The sequence below is a fragment of the Anastrepha ludens genome, chromosome 3 (assembly GCF_028408465.1).
Source record: "Anastrepha ludens isolate Willacy chromosome 3, idAnaLude1.1, whole genome shotgun sequence".
In the NCBI taxonomy this organism is placed as follows: Eukaryota; Metazoa; Arthropoda; class Insecta; order Diptera; family Tephritidae; genus Anastrepha; species Anastrepha ludens.
Window position 1 is genome coordinate 96,140,705 of NC_071499.1, and position 27,036 is coordinate 96,167,740.

The following is a 27,036-nucleotide window of genomic DNA, read 5'->3' on the forward strand; positions in this document are numbered from 1 at the left end:
AATATTTTAGACCGTTCGGTTCTTACTTATATACCTGACGGTTCTTACTTATATACTACATGCACCAAGAGTCAATTCTTTTCTTCTGGAGTCCATACCAGGATCCATAACAGACGAGAGCTTCAGCTTCCTCGTGAAACCGTGTTACGGTGGCACAATTACGTTCTAAATACTGCATCAGAATAAAATCCTCACACAGCAAGTTTCCTGAACCTGCCGTTAGATGGCCGAAGAGAACCGGTAACTACATTGCACTGAGAGCGTTTAGTCAGCTGCTTCATTAACATCATTTCTATAATCTCAATCCAGATATAATTTGGTTTCGTTACGACTGTCCTTTGCTGATTCACATTACTCGTTATATACTTTCTCTTGATACGAGTTATTCAACAATTCATCATACTTTTTCTCAATATACTAGGTGAAGTCCAAAATAAACAAGACTGAGCTAAAATAGAAACGACCGGAGCTTTTTATTCTGATAATTTCGAGTTTATTTATTCAAAATAGTCCCCACTGACCTCGATACACTGTTTTGCGCGATCTAAAAGCTTTTCGAAAGAGTGTTTCAGGTCATTGACCGAAATGTTCTTCAGGATGTCGGTACAAGCCTTTTGGATGGCCTCTACGGACGCAAAACATTTTCCTTTCATGGCTTTGACTTACATAGTTATTACATATTGTAGTTAAAAAGTGGAATAATTGTTTTCGATGACATACATATATGTATATCAATAAAGTTACAAATTTCTTCGAAAGCTTCTTTATGCAATTCTAAATTTTAATGAAAATTTGTTTGCGGTTTTTTTCATACTCTCGTAATTTGTTAAAATACTCTTTCCGACAAAGCCTGTGACCACTGAAGTTCTCGGAGCTTTGTATTTTTTTGTAAACTTCAGATTCCTCGATGAATTCTTTATACTCTGCTAAAGAATTTATTAGAGCTTTTTTATTTAATAAAGCGTTTTTCAGTAAGAGCGCTTCAATTTTTTTTTTTGAATAAAACACAAACGGTTTGACTTTTTTAACTAATTTTTTTTTTTTATTACCGAGTTTGAACATATACATTTAAGTATGAAATTCGATTTCTTTTGCATGACCATCGCGTGCACGTTTTACGAAGTCCAATCGTCGAACCCAATTTTCGACCACTCTTTTGCATAAATCGGCCGAAATTCCAGCAATTTCGCGTTCAATATTGGCTCTGAGCTCACAAATCGTCGCCGGCTTGCTACTGTAGATCAATGACTTCACATAGCCCCAAAGAAAATAGTCTAGAGGCGTCAAATCACACGAGCGCGGCGGCCATTCGACCGGTCCATTTCTGGAAATAATGCGCTCATCGAACTTACTCTTCAACAAATCAATTGTAGCGTGTGCTGTGTGGCTTGTGGCCCCGTCCTGTTGAAACCACATGTCGTCTAAGTCCATACCATTCAATTGCGGCCAAAAATAATTGTTTATCATGTCGCGGTATCGATTTCGATTCACAGTAACGTGGCGATCGTTCTCGTCAACGAAAAAATATGGGCCAATTACGCCGCCGGCATGTAAACCGCACCAAACAGTGATTTTTTCGGGATGCAACGGTGCCTCATGAATCACGTGTGGATTGCTTTCTGCCCAGTAACGCATATTTTACTTGTTGACAAAGCCATTGAGCCAAAAGTGAGCTTCATCACTGAAGATGATTTTTTGGAAAAAATCTGGATTAAAGTAGCAGCAACAGAACGATTATTTTCATAAAAAATTTGCACGATTTGCAAGCGTTGCTCAAGTGTGTAGCGTTCCATGATGAAATGTATACTAATGAAGTTTACAAATTACAGTTGAAGCGCACCTATTGAAAAACGCCTTACATGAAGCGGTGTCGTTGTCCTTGGTGTTTTTTCGCGCTTTTGCCGCAAAAAATATAGAGGTTTTGATGAAGCTAAATATTTTTTTCAAATGTGTAGTCGATGGGTATGGAATAGTGTTTTTGTCTCCAATTTCTGCATTGATTTCAGATCCAGATGCTTCACACAAACTTTGTGCAAGTGAATTATTATTAGAAGATGAAATATCTGTAATAAAAACTTTTTTATTTAAATGTAATGCAACTGTGAATGAGCCACAAAATTCGTAAACAAATTGCTGATAATATTAAAATTGAAATAAATAGTTAGGAAAATAAAACAAATTGTGTTAAAAGAATAATTTATTTTCTTTAATTGCTACATACAAAATTCTTAGTAAATGTTTTTTAAATCTTTGAACGATTTCGAGTGGTTATTGCAAAACTTTATTACAAAGAAATATATGTTCCAAAATACATATAAAACTATATAATGTACATTCTTTTTTGCTTTATTTAAAAGCCATCTTGTAAATTTCTTATCAAAGAAATATCGGTAATATATAAATTGTATTTATAAAAAATTACGATAATAAACAAATGCTAATTATTACAATATATGTATTGACGTATATCAGATTCCCTTGAAGTGTTGACATAACATTTTTTCATAACAGCAAGAAAATGTTTGTTACAATGTGTACGATACCCATCTTTGAGGTTAACATTTGACGGCAAACCCACATCTTTGTATTTTAATTTATGCAATTTTCGAATAATCAATATTTCATGGCATTTTTTAAGGTATTTTCATTAAAAAGGATAACTTTTTCATTGCTTTTACCACAAATCGCACATACTAATTTTTCACAATCCATTTCGATGTGGCAATATGTGGAAAATAGCATGAAAAAATTTTACTCCAAAATTACTATTTGACAACAGCACGGGAACTTTAAGTCTCGAGCAGAGAGCTGCCGATATACGATCTCACTCACACTTAAGTCTAGGCATAGCGCTGTTCACTCGCACTCACAAAAATATTGTCGAACACCTGGCAGGTAGAAAGTCCCATCAGAACACTCTGTCTTTTTGGCAATATTTTTTTAAAATTATAAATAACTTTTATGGAGACCTAGCACAACTTGTAGGTATAGAGAAACTAAAAAAATGGTAAGGAGAAATTTCCAATACACCACCAAAATCTCATTTTATGGCCAAAAAACCGAAACAACAAAAACAAGCCTTTTTGACAGTGTGTTCATAATTTGAAACTGACGAGACTGTAGTTGTAAGTTTTTGGAATTTTTTGTTTTTTCTCCATTTTTTCAACTTTGACATCATTTTTACGACATTATCCGATATTGAGGATTTTTTTTATCATAGTACACTATTCTTATAGTAAATTTAATTTTGCGTCGAATAAACTATATTTTATTGTAATTGGATGAAAATTCATAGAGTTATGTGAGTTTTACCTGTAAGATCTTATTTTATTTTACTAATTTTGTATGTACGTATATTATATACGTTATACTTACATACCAAATTAGAAAAAAAAAAAAAACAATCTTAAGACTCATACAACTCTATGAATTTTAATTCAATTACAGTCAAATATGGCTCATTCGACGCAAAATTAAATTTACTATTGTATAATAATAGTGTACTAAAAAAATCCTCAATATCGGATAATATCGTAAAAATTATGTCAAAATTTAAAAAATAGAGAAAAAATCAAAAAATTCCAAATACTTCCGTCAGTGATCCTGTCAGAAAAATTGTCAACACACTATCGGAAAGGTTTGTTTTTGCTCTTTTGAACTAAAAAAAAACAATTGAAAATGGGATTAAAATTAGTGAAGTTATAAGCGATTGTCCACATCAACCTTTCGAAAAACGGTTTTTTGACCATAAAATAAGATTTTGGGGGTGTATTGGAAATTTCTCCTATACCATATTTCTTAGTTTTACTATACCTACAAGTTGTGCCAGGTCTCCATAAAAGTATAATATCACTGTCGCACAGTGTAATATGTGGTAAAAATTTCAACGTGCCTCAAAAACATTTTTTCACTTTTTAGAAAATTATTTTGCAATCACCTGCCAAAGTTTCTGGCTTCTTTTTTTTATTTTTCAAACATTCAATTTTAACATATTAAATTTTCAAAGTAACTCAAGAACATTTTTTGCATACCAAATTTATTATTTTTTTTTTTTTAATTTAAGGGTTGGTTTAGCCCCGCTTAGCCAGGTCTACGTTTCTGATATCATAAAAAAGTATTCTAGATGATTTTCATTGTGCCTCAAATACCTGCTTAAAAATGCTTACCAGCTCTTAGACTATTTGTTCGAACTCATGCTTGTACCGATGATACAAACATACTGACACTTTAGAAGTAATAACTTCGCTTCCACTGAACCGAATGTCGCCAAGCTTTCACTGGAAGTCAGGCTGACTTAGTCAGCTAGGATGTAACTTCCTACGCACTAACTCATTAAAAATATGGCGTCATTAAAAACATTTTTATGACACCAGTCTTGTTTATTTTGGACTTCACCTTGTATTTATTATTCATTTTTATTTCTATTACCGGTAACACGTTGGTGAAGTTCTTCTTTTAGGTTTATTTTCGATGAATACGACGCAGCTGTTCTTTATAATCCATCTGAATGTTCGTCTGATGCATTCACCAACATTCAGATGGATTATAAAGAACACCTGCTCTTACATTTGTGAGTGAACTTCTAACAGTGCGCCATCTACATCATCTCCACCGTCAGAGTTCTCAGTAGCAGTTCAATGCTTTGTAATGTACCTGCTCATTGTATTAGTTCCCCCATTGGCGGCCAACAGTTCAATACGTTTCTTTTGTATGACACTCTTGATTAATCTCGGCTACATGTGGATCTTGGTTAACGATCGGTTTATTTTTAATTTTACGCGCACCGTAGGCACAACGAAGGGTACTCAGTCAAGTCTCAGCAACATTATAGTCGGTCGGACTGGCGCAGGCTTAGGGAGTCTTGCAACAAACGAGTCAATTTGGATTCCCGATAGCGGACAAAACCAGAGCCGACCAGCTGTAAAGCAACGGATTATATGAATATTTGTATGTATGTATAGTACATAGAATATTTTTGCTTTAGTAAAAAAGTATACAAAGATTACAAGCATAGAAGGAATTGTTAGTAATAAAATCTATCTACACAAACCGTTAGTATTCTTTCCATACGTTACAAATACACGACTATAATTGTTTTTACTTACAACTAAGTGTCGATATTACGTTTCCCAGAGTTAAAAGACCCTCCCTTAAACGATCACCTGTAGCTTATGTCTTCTTAGAGCGTTCTTAACCAGCCAAATCTACTAAATGGAACTTTGAAGTAGTTACTGTGCTCCTGTGTTTGAAAGGAAAAAATATTAAATTAAGTCTTATAATTGCATTTGAGTTGATGTTTTTAGTTGTCCTTATACGTACATTTCGTCTTTCTTGGTGGCCTCAACGGTGATAGTGAAAATCGCATGTGAGCGCGATGACTGCTCGTTCATTGCAGTTGCCGCAACAACGCGGCCTGATGAGCCACGCAAAAGACAGTCTGTTGTTTCTCGAACTGATGACACTTGGGTTTCGGTTAGTCCAGGCATAACAATGCCATTACGGTTCTCGCGCATTTCTACAATAGATTGCTCGCGGAGCTTATCTGATAAAGGAACACTTGCGTAGAGCTTGGTATAATGCAACATGGGCAATTTTATGCAAAGTATAATGACTTATTTAATGAAACATGGTGGAGATGTTAGGGAGTGAGTCAGGAACAACCTTTGTAACTCCCAATTATTGCGGAAATAAATACTTTGTAATTATTTGCTCTCGGAAATTTCACTATAGTTTGGCACATTATAATATATATTTTTCAAAAATTCTCTTAGATTTACAAAATATACACTCGAAGGCGTGTTTTTACTTAGTTTCACACTTGCATGCCAAATATTTCAATGAAAATTAAATGCAAGCGTATTTACCAATATCATCACTCTCCAATTTTAAACGAGAATGAAAATTTATTGGAATTGGCAACAGTACAGTGCTGCCGGATGCCTGCAAATGAAAATAAATATATGAACAGAAATGAAGAATTTCAGTTCAGTGATGGTAGAGTTATTATGCATCCTTACCACACGAACGTATAGGTTTAATGCTCCTGTAAAATTCAATTTTATTTGTTTATATTTTCGAACATGTTTCTCAACTCTAAACTAAAGCAAACAATATTGCAGACTTACAAACAACACCAACTTTTCGCTAAATTACACAACTTTAACAATAAATTACTTAAAAACTATAAAACTTCGAAGGGTGTGGTTCTCAGTTCAAAGATGGGGAGTACAAGTGAAAGCATTCTTCTTTCTTCCTATTTTTTACAGGCACCTAGGTGTGCGATGGTGTGAGTGTTTGATATTTTTACTTGACGGCGGGGCTGATATGTCAAATTAAAATTTCTATGGTTACACCTATACAATATAACAAATATTTTTACTATATTTCTTAGCTATAATAACGCTTTTTATTCGGAAATATTTAAATTAGTACGACATCGTTTAGACTTTTTAATATTCTAAGTTTCTATGAAATATAAAATGTTTCATACAACCATTTTGAAATCAGCTGATCTCAGCTGTGACCATTTTTTTGACGACCGGCTAAGAATGTTTCATATGAAATATGGTTTTGACATAAAGTAGTTGATGTTCAAGCTATCGTCCGCTGCTTCCATTCAGCAGAATAATGTAGTAGATCGTCTAGAATAAGTAGTTGCCACAAGATGTATCATACTTTAAATAATAAAATGTCATTGGATTATATGAATAATTACAACATTTAAATAAAATAAATATGCCAAAGGGTTATTATAACTATATATATTTGTTTAGTATCAATGTCGGATGTAAAACAAGATTTGCATTTTGATTGATAAATTATGTTTCAAGAGATGTAAGTGGTATAAAAGAGAAAATATCTCATATCCATTCCGAAAGTAATGAAACTCGTAATTTAGTTTAGTGAATTTCATATATTTACACACGGATTTTACTAAATACACGATTATATGCTTTCTATCTCTTTGTATTTGTATTTATTTACTTATTTTACAGCGAATATGGTAATACCTCATTAAACGGTCACTATCTCCCAAACACATTTAATTTAAGACAGCTCTATACCAGCGTTGTGAAGATGAGTTCATTTATAACACTTGCTAATGCTTAGCGAAAAGAAGAGGCCTATATTGTAATATTTCAGTTAATGGAATAATTAGTGTTGCCAAAGTACAGTCACTCACTTTTTCTTGGTTGGTGCGATAACCGCTTAAGCTGAGTTTAACAAAGTGCGCCAATCGTTTCTTTTTCGTGCTAATCGGCGCCAGTTGGAAATACGAAGGGAATCCAAGTCCTTCTCGATGTGATCTTTCCAACGCAGAGGAGGCCTTCCTCTTCCTCTGCTACCTCCAGCTGGTACCGCATCAAATACTTTCAGAGCAGGAGCGTTTGTATCCATTCGCAAGACATGACCCAGCTAACGAAGCCGCTGGGCCTCATTGTTCTATCGCCTATGATACTCGTCGCCACTAACGTGCATAGTTCCAAAAATCTTCTGCAAATTCTCTCTCTCCAAAGTAGCTTTTTTTGGCAAGAGATTCTTCGTTGAATTTCAAAGCTGGCATTGATATCGGTGTTAGCGCTGCTTCCTAGATAAACGAAGTTTCTAAAAGTCTCGTAATCATAACTGTAAACAGCGACGTGGATGCCAATACGCGAGTTCGCCGTCTATTTGTTTGATGACAGGAAGTTCTTCGTTTTGTCCTAGTTCTCTACTAGCCTCATTCGCTTTGCTCCTTCATCCAGTTTAGAAAGGCAGAACTAAGAGCGGTTATAAAGACCGATGATGTCAACGCCTATGATACGCCAACAATTGTACGCTCTTATAAAAAATTGTGTCTGAGCTATTAAGTTCTGCGGCACGCACGATCTATAATTTGAGTCACTCACTATCTATACTAAAGGGTTTTTCAATTGGCGCGGGTCAATTTTGGCGCCCTGTGGCAGCCATTTTGTTTTGGTGACATCTGTCAAATCTTTTGTTTATTATTCAGTTGTTTATGCCAAATCATCATGGCGAGTTACACGATTGAACAGCACATTCAAATGATAAAACTTTATTATCAAAATGAGTGTTCATTAACGTAAACGTTGCGCGCATTGCCCCCATTTTTCGGTAGACGTGGTGGCCCTTCCAATTTCTTATGGCCCATATCGAACCATTGGAGCTAGATGACATATGGTTCCAGCAGGACGGCGCTACGTGCCACACAGCAAACGCCATTTTATTCCATTTCAACATCTACCCGCCCTTATTGAAAACCCCTTATAAAGGTGAATGTCTGTACGTTGTCCGCGTATCACTACAAAACGGCAACGCCAAATGACATACAAATTTGTATACATTCACATTTTCACCCAATGAAGGTTATAGGCATGTTTTTATGATGGATCTCCCTTCCCACAGCCCCCAGGCCGCGCCACCACTCTCATTCGTCACTAATAATCGAATATTTGCTTTAATTTAATCTAAAAATACTTAGTTTTTCCTATTTCTCACTATTTATAGCACACTCTAGACTTCATAATCCGCATAAGCTGTTCAACTATGACCCAAATGCAAAGTTCAAAAAGTTATCTATCTTTTCGGTTTGAGATAGAGAATTAATAAAAATAATTTTGCTTGATATTTTTACGCAAATTAGCTCGCTTCCAAACTGGTGTTCGGGAGCCTGAATCGTGTGAAGGTGAATCGACCTGAATGACGGTCAAATAATTTCCCAACTAGCAAAAATAAAGTACTTCCCTTCCAACATTTTTAAATACCTCGTCAATTTTCGACAAACAATTATTTCAATCTTATATTATTTTGCATTTTTATGACTACTACCAATAACAAAGTAATGAATCACAATTATTATAAAACCGGAATAAGGTTGTCGACAGAAGTCATTGCTAATTTTGCCGATCTATTGGAAAAATGGTCTACATAGTGTTTTCCAGTAGTTTTAAATTTGTCAAAGGTCAAATACTAAAAGTATGACAGGTACGTTGGCGTCGAGCCTAGAAAGAAATATGTAGGCAAATCCGGATAAGTATACAAATTTAAATTATTATTATTATGAGGAGATGTGTTGTGCCCAAAGGGAAAACGAAGTGCCGCGTGTTAAATTCTGAAAGCGCAAATGATAATAAAGACCCAAAATAAAACTTTTTACCTTGCTCCCTTATCTATCTTTTCGGGTGTGCCCCCAACAAATAGGTACACTAATCTACGGTGGCGGCAACGTATACAAAACTGAATAAATCCAAAGCATTTCTAATTTCTCCATCTGGCAGTACCATGCATTTTGTTATCAAAAAAATCCAGCTGGAATAGCGCAAATTAATAAAAACCCGCAAAAAGTATATTCCATTAATACTCGGTGTGCCAACAGTGAACGGTCAAATTAAAGATTAGCAAAGTGAACATATGGGATCCAAACGGAAATTTAATAAAGGTATAATTAAATATTTGTTTGTTTATTATGTTAAAGTAAGTGGTGATAAAACTGATATGGATTAGATGTATAAAAAAAAATGTTTTACAAAATATGATCACGTTGTACAAAAACATTATATAAGTGTTATATTAAATTATTTCCAGCATATTAAAAGTGTTTCATAAATCATCTATTTAATGGCATATATACATATGTTTTTTTTACTAAAATCATATGTTGTTTACACATATACAATTTCAGTTATTAAGGCTTTTATAATTTAACAACAGGAAGAAACAGGTTTGGCAAATAAAAGAAATAGATAATAAACTAATCGCTGATTGTGTATGAGCTAGATAAACCTACATATGTATGAATATTTGATGTAGTCTATGTGATTATACATATCTATTCATGCACATATGTCCGCAAGTACATATGTAAGTTCGCATGATTTTCGTGCAATTGAAAACGGGTAATAAATCTTCCGGTTGTATATGTATGTACATATGTAAGTTTTCAAAAAACAAGTTTGCAAGCTTTGTTAATGCTTTGTCATTGGAACATTTGGTGAAAAATGCTACCGGTTTTTGATCTCTATACATAGTGTACATATATGCAACTATTTGAAATGCAATGCCTGTCCAGTAATGAATCATTTTTTCAGTTGGTTTACAAAGTTAATTCAACTTAAATGTAATTCCGATTATGTATATCCATTTAATTTTAAATACCGTTGACCGTAAACATTTTTGTATATGTACATATATGTATGTATGTATGTCTGTATTTATAGGTTAATGTGCGATCCCCATGTAGTTTGTATTCTTAACGAAATGGGAAATCCCAACATTGTTATCAAAGTAAAGTAGCAGGAGATTTAAATAATTTTACATCAACAGCCATTTCAAAATGGATTCAAAGTTTTCAAGTGCAAAATTTTACAAATCAAAATTAAATACATAAATGTAAAATTATTTATTTGCGTACTGAAGGCCCTAGTAACCAGTGCGCTAATTAAGTTAGGGTTATATTATATATATCCCCTATATATAATAATAATAGTTATTATTATTTGCTGGAAAGAGGTGGAGGTAATTAAACTGTCAAATTGTATATGGGGTATTTCGTAATTTTAAGTATACCTACGCCAGCATTACGAATTTTGTAATTTTGTAGGTGGCGTGAAAATCAAATTATTTAGTTTTTTTCTACTAAGCACCACGCCTACTGCAAATTTTATTATTTTATTATTCTGTTGTCAACAAAGGAAAGGTAACTACGATGAGGAATTATAAATGAAACAAAATCAATAACAATAAGTAATTCGGTGATCGCTTTCGCTGATAATTTGCTTATCGTACTGCATAATTATCTCTTCATTGTTAATAAAGTAAGCCTCAATAATAATAATTATAATAATAGTATAATACTCCGTTTTTGCTAAGAAGTAAAGGGTGTTTTTTTAGAGGTTAGGTTTTCAAGATGAAATAAAACGTATATAATTTAATGTTATGGCCAAGAATTTAGCTTTATTATAAAGATAAGGGTTTGCCATTATGTTTTAAAAATGATTTCGGGCAAGTGGCCGCCGCGGCTGGCTCGAATAAATTCCAGCCGAGAGGCCCAATTTTCGACCACTTTTTGCAGCAATTGGGGCCGTATGTCAGCAATAACGCGCCGAATATTATCTTCCAAGACGTCAATCGTCTCGGGCTTATCTGCGTAGACAAGCTACTTCACATAGCCCCACAAAAAATAGTCCAGCGGTGTTATATCGCACGATCTTGGAGGCCACGCCACAGGTCCACGGCGCTCACCAAAAGTTTCCTTCAATAAATCGATTGTTGCGTTGGCTGTATGGCATGTAGCGCCGTCTTGTTGGAACCAAAGGCCGTCCACATCAACATCGTCCAATTCAGGCACGAAAAAGTCATTAATCATGGCTCTATAGCGCTCTCCATTGACTGTAACATTATGGCCGGCTTCATTTTTAAAGAAATATGGACCAATGGTTCCCTCTGCCCATAGAGCACACCAAACAGTGACTTTTTGAGGATGTAACGGCGTCTCAGCAATGGCTTGTGGATTATGTTCACTCCAAATGCGACAATTTTGCTTATTGACTTACCCATTCAACCAAAAGTGAGCTTCATCGCTGAACAAAATTTTCTTGTAAAAATCGGGATCGGTGGCCATCTCGTTTTGGGGCCAAATTTGCACGATTTGCAAACGTTGTTCAGGTGTAAGTCTATTCATTATGAAATGGCAAACCAAACTGAGCATAAATCAAGTGACAGCTGTCAAAAAGACCATCTACGAAAAAAGTAGTGCCAACTTGAAAACCTAACCTCTAAAAAAACACCCTTTACAATTGAATGTACGATGAAACCTCTAAATTAGAGGGAACTGTTTTTGGTCAGTTTTACAGATGGTAAAAATAAGCTTGAAATACAGTAACAGCCATTGAAATTCGGAAACTGAAAAATCAATAAAACCTTGATTGTATTTTTGCACACCTGTATTCATGTCAAAATTACTTAAAGAATAGAATAGTAGTAGTAGAAGTAGTATTTATTGCAAATATTTCTTATTATTAAGTAATCTTCTATCCAGCTTTCTGATTGTATGTTATCTATTCCCCAAATGACATCGTTTTTACTAAACAAGTTCTTTAGATCTCTAATCCAGAACAATTTTGGACAGATAATGTGGCAGCCGATTTTCTGAGTATATAAACAAAACTCTTTGCATATACTTAAGAAACAGTTCTAAAGTGAACAAATGATTTTCTTGCATGCCGGTTTCCAAAAACAGGTTGTATGTAGGCATATGTGATGGTAGCTTCAGAATTCGCTTTACAAAATACTTTTGCAATATATCAACTTCTTCAAACCAGCCCAAATCCCACACCTGTGCTACGTATGATTGTATTGAACGACAAACTGCAAGAAAAAGTTTCCATTTAGCTTCAATTGAAATTTCTTTCTTTTTTAAAATACAAGTCCACGCAGCATTAATACCATTCTTTGCTGCAGCTGTTCTGCTTTCAACATGTTTTTTAAAATTCATCTGAGGTGTTATTTCCACTCCTAAGTACATAAGTATATCGAGACACAGTCTGTATTTCTTCCTTACTATAATACCATTTCTCCTCTTTACTAAGTTTCCCACCTTTTCTGAACACCATTATTTGAGATTTTGAGCGATTTTCTTCATGATTCCACAGGTTGCAGTAGCTTAGAAAGGTTATTAATCATCACTTGCCTGGGTGATCCACTCACAAAATTATACCATCCGCATACATTAGAAGTCTAATATTTTTCCCTTCTATGTTTAGGAATAGATATACATATAATATATAAGTATACATATAACTTGGTTTTGTAATAGAAAATTTCAAAAAATATGTAATATAGCATGTCGTGGAATTAGTAATTTATTTACTAAACGAATTTTAAAAGTTTTTAATGGCCTTCAATAAGAGTATATTTTAAAGTAATGTTTTTGCTGGGCAATTCTATATCTAGTATATGTACAGCCTGAGTGCCAAAAAAATAGAAGATATATTATTAAGAAGAAGAAATATTATCAAATACATGAAATTTCAAAAAGCCATAATATTATTAAAAAGAGCGTGTAGCGTAGTACACATAACAGAAGTGAAACTTTCAAGACAGACAAAGAAAGAGGGAGAGACCCGAGAGAGAATGAGAGAGAGATAGAGAGAGAAAGAATATATATCTAAATAAATTGGCAACATTTGGAGAGAATACAAATAGAGAAAATTTACAAAAAACGGATAAGGGTTGACCGGTGGAGTTAAACGCCGGACACAAACCGTGGCAACAACACGCACTACTCCGAGCGTTTATCACCCGCACAAATGCAGCGATTCCAGGACCGCAGCAACGGCACAAATCACCGCAAGGTTATACCCATAAATCCGACGCCGGAATGGATAGCACTTTATAGTTCGCCAGGAAACGGAAATAAGTGCCAAAAAGTAGGCACCAAACAAAAAAACGCCAAAAAATTGGAACCAAACAAGGGCCCAAACAGTAGGCACCAAGAAAGTATAACGCCAAAAAGTAGACACCAAAAATATGTTTCCTACAAGTTTGCACCAACAAACATGCGCCACTAGAAATTAGCAACCACAAGGAAAAACTCAAGAAAAATAGCCTAAAATGTATCTAAGATATATATAAGGTATAGCTCTCTCTCTCCTTTTCCTCTATGTTAATATATATCTTTTTTCTCTCTCGCGGAACGAAAATGCCCAAAACGTTGCATGGCCTTGAAATTTTACTCTTAACTCTCGTTGGTCCAACGACGCCTAGGAAGTTTCACTTCAAAAAATGTTAAGGCTACCAATCGGTGCGTTTTGGACCTAGTATCAATATTCCAAAATCGGACCGTAATTATTTTACACCGTTCAAAAATTATTGAAGTAATCTATATTTAAATGTAAATAGGTAAATATAAAATGAATAGATAAATGCAAATACTTGAAAGCGTGTAATCGTGTACTTAGTCAAATTCGTCTTTAAGCATATAAAATTCGCTAAACTAACTCACGAGTTTCATAACTTTCGGAATGGATGCAAGATATTTACCCCTTTATAGCACGTTCATCACTTAAAACACAGAATATTAATCAAAATGCAATTCTTGTTTACATCAGAAATTCACATTAAACAAATATATATAGAAGAAATAATGTTATGCACCCTTTTTTTATTTAATTGTTTTAATTATTCTAGTGTGAATAGACCCAGTGATATTTAATTATTTAAAATATATCGTGTGGCAACTACTCTTCCAGACGACCTACTACATTCTTCAGCTGAATGGAAACCGTGGACGATAGCTTGAACTAACGGCAGCGCTATTCAAATATTTATGATCTTCTAAAGTTCACTGTTTCGAATTGACCTAATTTTTTTGTGGTTTAATTTCGGTTGTTTCTGTTCTGTTATAACGGTACAGCGGAAAAGCAGTAGTGCCTAAACTATACAAAACTAATCTTCCGCGAGCAGAAACCGGTTAACTTGCCAGGAAAAAATCGATACTAATTCAAGGTGAAAATATAAATTAAGGGAAAAAAGATTTACGGCAATGTCAGATGTCGATAATGTGCGAGTGGCGGTACGCATACGTCCTATTGTGCCTTCAGAACGAGTGCGTGGTTGCCAAGAAGCTGTGGAGCGGGTCGGCGATTCTGCACAAGTGATTGTCAACCGCAGCGATACATTCACCTTCAATTATGTGTTTGATGCACGAGACACGCAGGAATATATCTATGATGTACTTGTGACGGGACTATTGGACAAATTCTTTTCCGGATTCAATGCCACAATACTTGCCTATGGTCAGACTGGTTCTGGCAAGACTCACACTATGGGTACAGTTTTTGGCGGAGAGTTGGATGAAAATGCAGGCGTTATACCACGAATAATGTACGATATTTTTGAACGCATTGAAACACTAGAAAGTGAATATGACTTCGTAGCGAAGTGTTCTTTTATGGAGTTGTATCAGGAGCAATTATATGATTTGTTGTCAGATCAGCCCCGTGAGCAATCTATTGTAGAAATGCGCGAGAACCGTAATGGCATTGTTATGCCTGGACTAACCGAAACCCAAGTGTCATCAGTTCGAGAAACAACAGACTGTCTTTTGCGTGGCTCATCAGGCCGCGCTGTTGCGGCAACTGCAATGAACGAGCAGTCATCGCGCTCACATGCGATTTTCACTATCACCGTTGAGGCCACCAAGAAAGACGAAATGTACGTAAAAGGACAACTAAAAACATCAACTCAAATGCAATTATAAGACTTAATTTAATATTTTTTCCTTTCAAACACAGGAGCACAGTAACTACTTCAAAGTTCCATTTAGTAGATTTGGCTGGTTCAGAACGTTCTAAAAAGACACAAGCTACAGGTGATCGTTTTAAGGAGGGTGTTAAAATAAATCAGGGTCTTTTAACCCTGGGAAACGTAATATCGGCACTTGGTTGTAAGTGAAAAAAATATTATAGTCGTGTATTTGTAACGTATGGAAACAATACTAATGGTTTGTGTAGATACATTTTATTACTAACAATTCCTTCTATGCTTATAATCTTTGTATACCTTTTTACTAACGCAAAAATATTCTACTATACATAAATACATACAAATATTCATATAATTCGTTATTGCTTTACAGCTGGTCAGGGCTCTGGTTTTGTCCGCTATCGGGACTCCAAATTGACTCGTTTGTTGCAAGACTCCCTAGGCGGCAATTCGATCACTCTTATGATAGCCTGCGTCAGTCCGGCCGACTATAATGTTGCTGAGACTTTAAGTACCCTTCGCTATGCAGACCGTGCGCGCAAAATTAAAAATAAACCGATCGTTAACCAAGATCCACATGCAGCGGAGATTAATCACCTCAAGAGTGTCATACAAAAGTTACGTATGGAACTGTTGGCCGCTAATGGCGGAAGTAATACAATGAGCAGCTCCCTAAATGGTGCATTACAAAGCATTGCACCGCCACCGGGAGGCGTTACGAACGACATTATAAATGCTAGTAGTGGGATAGTTAAAAAATACCAAATACTCCAAGAGAAACACCACACTTTGCAACAACAGTTTCAGGCGACATTGCATGATGTAACTGAATATGAAATGCGCGCTCACATAACTGAGGAGGCGCATGAGAAGCTGAAGCTGAAAATGAACGAGTTGAAGAATATTGCAGTGGAGTTGGGAAACAACTACAAAGTGAATGCACCTATTGAAGAACAGGAAACCACTGCCAAACACATTAAACAATTGAATCAATTGGTGGATGAACTGGACGGAGAGCTAGACCGTACCCAAATGGAAATTGAAAACCACAAACGTGACACGATAAATGGCAGCACTGATAGTGGAGATGATGAAGATGGCGCACTATTGGAAGTTCACTCGCAAATGCAAGAGCAAGCTGATGCATACACCAACATTCAAATCGATTACAAAGAACAGCTGCGTCGTATTAATCGAGAATTAAACCTAAAAGAAGAACTACACCAACGTGTTGCCGGTAACTTAGTTAAATTTTGTACGCTGGATGATAATACTGAGGAGAAATTCAAAGAATGTGAACAGAAAATACACGAGTTGGAAGTTGAAAGAGATCAGTTGTTGGATAAATTGCGTCATGTGAAGGAAAACGCTTCCGCGAAATTAGCTGAGGAACGCCGAAAACGCTTGCAAACACTTGAACACGAGATCAGTGATATGAAACGGAAGAATACGCAGCAAGCAAAATTGTTGAAAGTGCGTGAAAAGGAGACACAAAAGATACAAAACCTGCATACCGAAATACAGGCGATGAAACAGTCAAAAGTGAAGTTAATTCGAGCAATGCGTCAGGAATCAGAAAACTTCCGTCAATGGAAAATGTCACGCGAGAAAGAGTTAATACAGTTACGCAATAAGGATCGAAAGCTGAAGAACGAAATGGCTCGAAAAGAGGCGTTGCATACAAAGCAACGTAATGTCTTGAAACAGAAGTGTGACGAAGCATTAGCCGTTAATAAACGGTAAGAATTTTAATCTTTTTTTTTTATATATTTACATAATCTATTATTCCCTATTTTTATTTATTTATTTTTATTTATTTATATACATACATAACCTATATCTAGTACATTTTAAATTATTAGTTTACAATTGTTATGTGTTTACAGCGTAGTTCATAGTTATAATATATGTAGTTAATGTATTGATGTATAAGAGTATGCTTATACATTATTGATGCTGTGGGAATGGACTAGAATCCAAGCAGCACAATACCCTCATTGATTTGATGTACAGGTGGTCTGAAAAAGCAAATTACAACGCCGCACTGAACATTCCTATAGACATGCGGTCTGAATGGAGGATATCCAGAATCGCGCTAATAGGGCTAATTTCTATCTAATTGAATTTCTATTCTTTATAGAATATATTTTTTTTACCAACTTCTGTTCTAAACAGCGGCAGTGTAACACTACTACTTTCCCTGAGTAAATATGAGAGCTTCAGTTTCTGTATCTTAGGTTATCCCTCAGACAATCCGGTAACCTGTCCTAATTTATATTAAGCACGAATTTCATAGCGTGATAAATTATTTGCTGTTTCACGCTTAGCCAATTCAAATCTCCGATCATTGCTTGTAAGAGTTCATCGTACCGCTTATTCAAAATTAATCACAGAGCTCTGTTTAGCAACTTTTGTATCGCTAGCCATGATAAAAATCGTTGGACGGTATATAAAGTGCTGTTTAACTATTGATCTGTATACTTTGTTGTTGTTTTTTTAATGTGGTTACATGACCTTTTTATGAGTACAATTTTTTTAGCAATCGTATTAACTGTACTATATATTAAACTTGCTCCTCAATTTTTAATTTATTAGATATCGATATAAATTCCGAAATATTTAAAACTTCATCAACAGTTTAATTTATTTGTTTTATGTTCATTTCGTTGATATCTGCTACATTTAGCAGTTGAGTTGTGATCACGAAAATAGCAATACCATAAAATATTTTTTCAAAAAAAATTTTAATTTATGATGTAATTAAAAAGTTCTTAATACTATTTTGAAATATTGTATTCTTTATATATACAGTGCGCGCTGGATAACGTGAACTAATTCAAACCAAGGCGGTTCACGTTAACAAAAGTGTTCACGTTTTGGAATGCCCAAAAAGACTAAGTAAATATATTTTTTCACATTTAAATTCACATTTTAGTCTTGTTTTCTTTACACATTAATTCAAAATTAAGTCATACGATGGTTTTATTTAAAAAAATCAGTAATCTTTTTTTGTATCTTATGTTTTTCTAAAACTGGAAGCACAGGTTTCTCCCTTAACCGTACTAGCAGACTCATATCATTTTGATCGACGTCTTCATGACCAGCCCATATTAACGCCTCTCTCAGCCCATTAAACGTCAACTCTGAAGAACACAGTGTTTTTCTATTTCCAGGTCCACAATACGTGTTGTTTACGCATTTTAAAATCACTTGCTTTTTCGCTTTAATGTTGAAAATTGTTGATTTAGCAACATTCTATTTCTTTGCTAAAATCGTCACAGATCAGCCTTTTTCTAAAAAGCCGAAAATTTTAGCCTTTTGTTTTAATGTCAATCACGCAGGTTTTTTAGAACTCATTTTCACCAGCAAACAGCAGACGAAACACTCTTTGCAAAACCAAAATAGCGACTGAACTATTTTACTCCTTACATGCAATTACGAATAAAATGCCTATTTTATAATTAGGGGACTCCCCAATTTCAGAATTACTTGAGATCAATGTAAACTACATTCAAATAATTGTAACGTTTATTGTTCATGTTATAGAGCTTTTTGGGTTTGTTCACGTTTTAGAGTAGTCAATGCACAAAAATGTCTGTTCACGTTTTGGGATGTTCACGCTTTAGAGCGTTCACGTTATCGAGCGTGCGCTAAATACAGGGTGAACGATATGAAGTGCTACCAACTTCACACTGCTTGTATCTGTAAAATAGCTCATGACATCAACGTCAAAATTGTTCTAATGACAGTTCAAATGGAAAATTACAACCAGCCGTTTTTCGTGAGCTCAGTCACCTCAAAGTGAATAAAATGTTCGTGTATCGCACTATAAAACATTACAGTGATACTGGTAGCATTGCAAAACGCTATGGAAGTGGACCAAAAAAAACCGCAACAACGCCAGAAATGATTCGGAAAGTGAAGTGGAAGAAAAATGACCAAAGAACTGAAAATATCGCAACACAGCATTCGACGCATATTGAAAAATGAGCTCAAGGTCAAGGCTTACAAGTTCCAAAAAGCACACGATCTTTCAGCCCAGCAAAAAAAAGTTCGGTGCGAAAGAGCAAAGGAGTTGTTGCGCTTGCACGAACGTGGCGAATTTCCTAATATTGTGTTTTCTGATGAAAAAAATTTCCCACTTGAGCAGTTCATAAACACTCAAAACGGTCGTGTTTACTTGACCGAGCGCTCATACGAGAATTTGAGCCTACGTATGGCCACTCGAAGCAATTTCCCATCACAAGTAATGGTTTGGGCCGCAATGGTGCAAAGGTCCATCTTTTTCTCAAACACTCCAAGCGTTGCTTCATCGAATGTTGTCATCGTCCACGCTTCTGCGCCATACGTTAGGACGGGCTTGATGAGAGTCTTGTAGAGGGTTAGTTTTGTTCGTCGAGAGTAACCAAAGTAACACCTGCTGGCAAGAGAGATTCTGCGTCGTATTTGCAGGCTGACATTATTATAGGTGTTAATGCTGGTTCCTAAATATACGAAGTCTAATTTTCTTTTTTCGCGTTGACTCTCGGCCAAATGCTTCCGCGTGCTTAAAAACAATAGTCTGGACTATCACTTAGACTGCCCTTGCTTCAGCTGCGCGAGCGGTCTGAAGTAGGTTACACTTCAACGGACCCTGTATTTGAATGTTGCACTTAAAAATGTAGCGGCGCCAATAAAGAACAGTTATTTAGTTGCTAGATTTTTAGCAGATAAACTCCACACATCTGAAACCCCCAGACCTTTCGTAGATATTTCATATTGAAGTTTTCTTTTGTTTGATTTATAGGGACAAAATAAATGACTTCGAAATATTTTTTTAAGGGTACTACAATACTATTTTCATGTTCACAGCTGTACCTCTGTTTCTCCTCTGATGCCTTTTCGGCATCTTCCGTGCTGTGACCTTACTGTCAGTGATCAAACGCTACGTTTGGGAGGACAAAGGCAACAGCTACTGTTGTTTTTTTATTACGCTTATTAGTTTATTTAGCACTTTTACAGAAGTAGTTTCCGTTTGTTGATTTGTTTCACTTTATTACAGGCCAATTAATTGAAAAACTAATATATGTCTTCTTTTTTTTAGCCTCAAAGATGCCCTCGATCGACAGCGTGCCGCTCAGTCGCAAAGACAGAAAACGCAGTCAGCTAAAGATGTGAATACTGCAAGCAATAAGATTGATCAAGTCGGTTCGTGGGTTGAACGTGAATTAGAGGTAATTGTTTCGTTCATCGATGCAGAACACTCCCTTGAACAGTTAATGGAAGATCGTGGCATCATTAGCATTCGCATTGAGGAACTAAGAAAACAACAACCAGAACCAGGTAGTATATCAGCTCAAGATTTGTCTACGCTGCACGAAGAGCTCGAAATGCGCAACGCGCAAATTACCGATTTGCAACAGAAAGTATTCACTGTCGATCTTGAAGTGCGCATACGTTCCCTCGCCGAAGGCATACAAAATCTGGCCGAGTCACGTGCTGTGATACTCAAGTTGCTTAAATCGATTTCAGATATGCGACGCGAACATGCCATTCGCTTACAGGAACAAAAGATAGCCTTGGAAGAACAAACTGCGCTTCGTGAGGCAGCCGAGCAGACGAGTGTAGTAGCAGCGAAACGTATTCGATTGATGGAGTTGGAGCATGAGGAAGCAATTGCCGAACGTGAGAATACATATGAAGAGAAGATTGCCGTTCTATTGAGGGAGTTACATAATGCACCACAGCTGGCTGCGGGCTCGGGTGAAGCACTAACACCGGAACAAGAGGAGCGTTTGAAAATACAAGAGGAACTATTGAACAAAATGGATACATTGCGGGAGGAATTGGAATACTATAAAAATTTGGTAAACGAATTGCAACAAGCGGTGCAAGCAAAGGGTACACGCAAAAAAGAGGTTTTCAAGAAGGTTAGCAAATGGCTGCACAGGGGTTTGACGCACACAAACTAGAAGAGTTTGAGTATCGTTGTTGCTTGCAGCCAAACATAGAGCAAGAATCCATTGAAATAGATGAAGATGCCATATCGCTTTCGAGTGAGTTGGACTCGGACGACTCTTACGGTGATCCGGACTGGGCAAAAACACCGGGGTACAAACGTCCACCCCGTTCAACTGTAAGTATCGTTATTTTTCGTTTTCATATTACTAATTTCAGCTCTTGCCTGTGTCTTACCTAAAACAGCGTGTCAGTAAGAACTCCAGCTCGGGGAATGATACATTCGCAACAGCTACTAGTGAATCTGATAAAAATCTTAATACTACTAAGAGAAAGTTTGAGCGTTGCAAATGTCGTAGGGATTGCGATACTAAACGTTGTGGGTGCTATTCATCAGGTAAAAAATGTACCCAGAAATGCCAATGCGGTAATGGTTGCAAAAATGGCAAACATGACACAGACAGCGACGATAAAGAGAATGGAGAATCGATGGCTGTCGATGGTAATGACAATAATCAGCAGGAGTCCAACGAAATACCCTCAGTTCGGACACCCACCAAAACGAGTGCTTCCGAAAGCATTGATGAACTCAAATATTCAGAATCACCTTTTTTGAAGCCCAACGCTCCGTATCTCACACCGAAAATGGCCAGGTAATTGATATATTTGCTAGTTGACTTAGACTAAATCAAACATTACTTATCCTATTCCATTATTTATTTAATATATCACGTATGTTTTTTTATTGTTATAACGTCGAGTCTCTAAATAGAAGCTCGGGGGTCGATTACCAAGTAAAATTATTTCTTTAAAGCTTTACAAGAATAAAGCGAAAATGAAGGGGCATTCAATAGACGCAATGAATAATGCTGTTTCAAAATAAAATATGTCAAGATTTAAATTCCTTCATGTTTCACTATTTTTATTCAAAATACAGCTCTTAACAATTATTTGGTATGTGAAAAATGATATCATGTCCACAGGTAAAAGTCGATTCATGAATGCCTCACTGTTTAGAAAGTCGAGATATCTTTGTTGAAGATTGTTCAGCAACACTTTACGCTGCAGCAGCAATATTCTCAACTTAACGTCCTTTTTACTGCCTAAGTCACGGTGCTCAGGTTTCTGATATGCGCAGAGCGTCGCTGAGTGCGGCAGTCCTTATCATGACAGCAATAGGACCAGTGCTGCCGTTGCGATGATTATGTATGGATGATTATGTTGAGTGTAATTATGTAGTTATGTGCGGGTGCGACTTGTGCATTCGGATCAGCTGATGAGATTAAGTACAGTGGTGACACAGAAAGGGGGATAAAATGGGCTCCAACAACATTCATTATTAGCTCATCCAATCTCACTACATCCGACCCTAAAATATATGATCTAAGTGTCTCGCCGAGCAGTGGCAAAGAAAATACTCTTTACTATCCTCACCCCCAAGCAAGATGTACACTGCGGATCGTCGATGTTGACTATATCGTTCACATAAATTGTGCCACGTAATTTGTCCTGTCTTGAATTGTGGCTTCTCTTCTTCTTCTTAATTGGCGCTATAACCGCTTACGCGATTTTGGCTGAGTTTAACAAAGCGCGCCAGTCGTTTCTTTCTCGTGCTAACCGGCGCCAGTTGGACACACCAAGTGAAGCCAAGTCCTTCTCCACCTGATCTTTCCAACGCAGAGGAAGCCTTCCTCTTTCTCTGCTACCACCAACTGTTGCCGCATCAAATACTTTCAGAGCCGGAGCGTTTGTATCCATTCGGACGACATGACCCAGCCAACGTAGTCGCTGGATCTTTATTCGCTGCGCTATGTCTATGTCGTCGTAAAGCTCATACAGCTTATCGTTCCATCGCCTGCGATATTCGCCGCTGTCAACGTGCAAAGGTCCAAAAATCTTGCTCAGAATCTTTCTCTCAAACACTCCAAGCGTCGCACATAGGTAGATTTAAGCTATTTAACTTGAAAATAGACCGAGGAACAATAATTCAACCTCCTACGGTCAATCCCATACTTTGCATTAGCTGTCAGTTAATCAAAACATAGCTATTTCTGAAGCGCACGTTATCGTTTTTGTTTAACCGCTGTAAAATCGTATGTTTTAACGTGAATATTTACGGATTTAAGTTACCGAGCTGAGTAATCGTGATGGATTATGATATTTCAGGTGAATATTATCATTTGTTAATGGTGTTTGTGATTTTAATAGTTATAAATGGATAAGTGGTGCCTATTTTATTTAGGGTATAATTTATTTTTATTTTTTTGTGTTTTTTAGTTTTGAAAACCCGGTTTGGTATATTTCCAAGTCCGTCCAAGTGAAAGTTAGTGTTGAACATGATATCTGGTGCAATTAGCTCGCCACGTGCATAAAAGTTAGCTGCAGATACTTGCAGATAGAGGGTCATATAAAGGGTTTGTTACACGCTTGTCTAAAGTCAATATACAAATTATTGCATTTGTTTTGATTTTTAAGCCAATTTTGTTTATCATAGGTATTGCCAGCTCATCAGGCACTAAACAAGTAACTCGTCAATATCTCTACAATCAAATGCAACGGCAGAATTTGATATCTTTGGAGGAAAAATTAGATTTCTTAGAAGATAACCTGCTGTCTTGTCATGCATATTCAGCTGAATATGTGCAAACATTTAAGAAAAGCTTTTCTTATTTTAAAGCACAGCTTAAGGAAAAGTGGACTAAAGCCAGAAGAAAGGAGGACGCTTTTCTAAAAGCTAACCAATCTAGGTTAAATGGAGCAATCGAAATTCCAAATAAGTCACATTTTCGCCCTGGCCGTCCATTGAAATCATTCGAAAAGTGTAGTGAGCGAAGTAAACGTAGGAAAACGGAAGAAGTCCGTTCCATGGTAGAAGATACAGTTATTATACATGCTGCGCAATCCACTCTAATAGCAAAAGGGCAGAGGGACGGCTCGCGAATTCTGATAGAAATCGCAGAATCAGCATCACGCGCAGCAAAATACAAAAGTGCATACAAAGAATCAACAAGCCCGGGGAGAGGTAATATATTGACACCACATGCAGCCTTAGCTATGTTTGTAGAAGCAGACTTAACAAGAGAGCAATATGAAATAATTCGTAATACAAACCCTTATCTTTATCCCTGTTACGATCGCTTATTAGAAGCTAAAAAAGAATGTTACCAAACGCAAATACGGGTAACTAGTTCTTACGCAGAAACTGACTTGCAAAGCCTCATCGATAATACAATTATGCGCTTATCAATGTATTTAGAGGAGGAGCTCCTCACTCTAAGCGAGAACGAAAGAAATTCTCTTACAATAATATGCAAGTGGGGATGCGATGGTTCCCAGCAAGCTAAATATAAACAAAAAATTGAGGATACTTCTGGTTCGGATGCCAACATTTTTCTTAGCTCTTTTGTGCCACGACAAATCACCTGTGGAAACGAAAACAGAAAAATTGTTTGGCAAAACCCTTCTCCGTCATCTCCTAGACTCTGTAGACCGATAAGATTTAGGTTTATCAAAGAAAGTATAGACGTCACGAAAGAAGAAATAAATTTTGTTGAATCCTCAGTAAACAACTTAGTTACTTCTGAAATAGAGCTGCAAGGAAATAAATTTGTTTTCATGTTACACATGACCAAAGGAAATTATGGTAACACCAATGATGGCAATACAAGCCGGCGATTTTTCAAAAACCCAAAATTGGCTGCAGATATCATAGGTGTTGATTATAATTTCATTTACAGGCTTAAAATAATACTGGAAGCCATATCTAGTGGCTATGAAATTGATTCTGCTACAACTGTCAGAGGAGGCTCAAGAGGCGCGCAACAAGCACTTCCGGATGTATCGAGAAAATGATGCACTGAAATTTTCTAGTGAAGAGTGCAATCGCGACATATACCACCGATTGTTGTTAAGCTCGGACCCCTTTTCGAGCAGTATTTCAGTTCATCGCAGAAGAAAAAAAAAGCATCAAAGTCGTTTAGCCCAGCCACAATTGAGCTGCTCGTACCCTTTAAATATGTGGACAAAGATGTGACAGAACACCTTAATTCAGAATGCGAAAACTAGTAAATTAATCAATTCTGTATATATTATACATATCTATTGTGCTTTTGGTGTATTTTTAACAAATATATCTGTAAATATTTTATATAAAACAATTTTTTCAAAATCGATTAAGGTAACTTTTATGCAAATACTAGTGAAATATGGGCCCTATTTTTACTTTGGGAAAGGTCAAGATTTGTTGTATAAAGTCAATGTGTACCCCACAATAAGATACAAACAAGTGATGACAGTTCTTGTCATACTACAAGAAAAGGAGCTTTACTGCTAAGGTATTTTTCAGTGTTACACAGTGTAACACATATACTTTTTTAATTTAACCGATTAGTAAAACAAATTATTATAAATTTCTAGTTATTAAACAGTTTTAAGACGATATATGCAGTCAAATATTTTTGGCCGCCTAAATCTTCATCGGATTGTACGAATTGTAGCTTCTATCCGTAAAGGAATTTTCAGGAAACAATTTGTTCTTTTGGTGGTGTCAGTAGTGCGATGAAGTAGCCGACGCTTCCCGCTATGCCTAAAAATGTGTGTTGGTCACATTGGGTACTCTAAAGGACTGCAGTTCGTCAGTTCCTTAACCAGTTCATTGCCTTGATTACCAAAGTGTCCCGGCACCCACATACGGCAATGGCGTTTGCTCCCTATTTATATTCCTGAACTACTTTTGAAGAGGTGCGAGCAGTATCTGCAGTTTGATTCTTCGCCACCTTTCCGAACCTTTCAGTGAACCGACTGTCGGAGGAACGTAGCCTCTGCTCGATCGCTTTGCTTTTGTTTAAACATGTCATACCATATTTCAGCATCAAATCCCCACTAACAAATTTGTGTATGAATTTATAGAACTGAATTATAAAAAGTCGAACGCTTTTTCTTAAAAATGGCTTTTAGTTAATTTTTTCTGTTGTTGTTGTAGCAGCATAAACATTACCCATACTTACATACAGGGAATGCTGCTGGAGTGACAGTCCTTGGCCGGAGTCCTTGGTAGAACCGACTGTCGTGGAAACGAGTTAATCGTGAAAATCAGTTCATTTTTTCTCTTTTGTTTTGCTTGCTGAATTTACTTTAGGTTTCCGCGGCTATATTTTTCAAGTTACAACGTTTTTCCATCTAATGACCATTTCTTTTTCGCATATTTCTAAATGTCATGAAACATAGTAAAACTACATGATTCAATTATTATTATTATTATTATTGAATCATGGTAAAACTAATTTCTTTTTTTCATTTCTCTGCTTTCAGATTGTCAACGATTTCTTTCGATTTGCCATCCGCTAAAAAGAAATTCTTCGAGTAAGGGCGTGTCAATGATCATATTCATGCACTTATAATTCAGGAAGAACGAGTAACTGACTTTGGTTTATTAAATTTAGCTTCACTTGAGATCTATTCCGTAACTTTTAATGATTTTATATCTTCTCATTCCTGCATTTGTTGCATCGTAAAATATGCATTTTAGATTAAATAAGTTTTAAGTCATTGATACTTTCCGCCAGTCACCTAAAATGTGTGAGCTCTTGTAATAGAAGACAACAAACATAATTACGATTACCAAAAAGCGTTGCCCGCTTTAGCCTAAACAAAAAATTATATATATGTACGAATGTCCTTATTTTTTTGTTTATGTAAACTTACGATATGTTTTTAATACAAAATTAGTTATTTCCTATTAGTCAGCGTTCGGGTTTGTTTCACGTTTCATGCAATTTTCCCTATATCTTAAGTTTTTTTTGTTTAATGGTGAAATCTTTATAAGCATTTTTCATT

General features: G+C 36.1%; 2 protein-coding genes and 1 long non-coding RNA gene across 4 annotated transcripts; 2 read left to right on the forward strand and 1 right to left on the reverse strand.

Annotated features, from left to right (window-relative positions):
• Positions 1-3,438: 3,438 nt before the first annotated feature.
• LOC128858513 (uncharacterized) lies at positions 3,439-5,896 on the reverse strand. The gene is made up of 3 exons (XR_008454020.1): positions 5,320-5,896; positions 5,106-5,239; positions 3,439-4,918 (listed from the first exon to the last, which is right to left on the reverse strand). It is a non-coding gene; the product is annotated as an uncharacterized LOC128858513 (long non-coding RNA).
• A 3,432-nt stretch (positions 5,897-9,328) lies between these two features.
• On the forward strand, positions 9,329-26,845 carry LOC128858514 (chromosome-associated kinesin KIF4A-like). Of its 2 annotated transcripts, none has more exons than XM_054094874.1 (8): positions 9,329-9,439; positions 14,250-15,213; positions 15,294-15,445; positions 15,638-17,003; positions 20,348-21,173; positions 21,245-21,379; positions 21,448-21,854; positions 26,512-26,845. In XM_054094874.1, the coding sequence occupies exons 2-8, from the start codon at positions 14,543-14,545 to the stop codon at positions 26,564-26,566; spliced, it is 3,612 nt and encodes a 1,203-aa protein (XP_053950849.1). In that variant the 5' UTR covers positions 9,329-9,439; positions 14,250-14,542; the 3' UTR covers positions 26,567-26,845. The 2 variants fall into 2 exon arrangements, with proteins under 2 accessions (XP_053950849.1, XP_053950850.1); XM_054094875.1 differs by having other exon boundaries at positions 9,341-9,439; positions 14,188-15,213.
• Positions 23,184-26,230, forward strand: LOC128858515 (uncharacterized). The gene is made up of 3 exons (XM_054094876.1): positions 23,184-23,367; positions 23,479-23,615; positions 23,696-26,230. The coding sequence occupies exon 3, from the start codon at positions 23,752-23,754 to the stop codon at positions 25,051-25,053; it is 1,302 nt and encodes a 433-aa protein (XP_053950851.1). The 5' UTR covers positions 23,184-23,367; positions 23,479-23,615; positions 23,696-23,751; the 3' UTR covers positions 25,054-26,230.
• Positions 26,846-27,036: the final 191 nt, after the last annotated feature.

Excerpts from the sequence above, each read along its gene's own strand:
- LOC128858514 (XM_054094874.1), top strand. The coding sequence starts at position 14,543 with ATGTCAGATGTCGATAATGTGCGAGTGGCGGTACGCATACGTCCTATT. Across the intron at positions 21,174-21,244 it reads AAAAAGAGGTTTTCAAGAAG|CCAAACATAGAGCAAGAATC; the intron begins GTTAGCAAATGG and ends TGTTGCTTGCAG. Across the intron at positions 21,380-21,447 it reads AACGTCCACCCCGTTCAACT|CGTGTCAGTAAGAACTCCAG; the intron begins GTAAGTATCGTT and ends TACCTAAAACAG.
- LOC128858515 (XM_054094876.1), top strand. The coding sequence starts at position 23,752 with ATGCAACGGCAGAATTTGATATCTTTGGAGGAAAAATTAGATTTCTTA.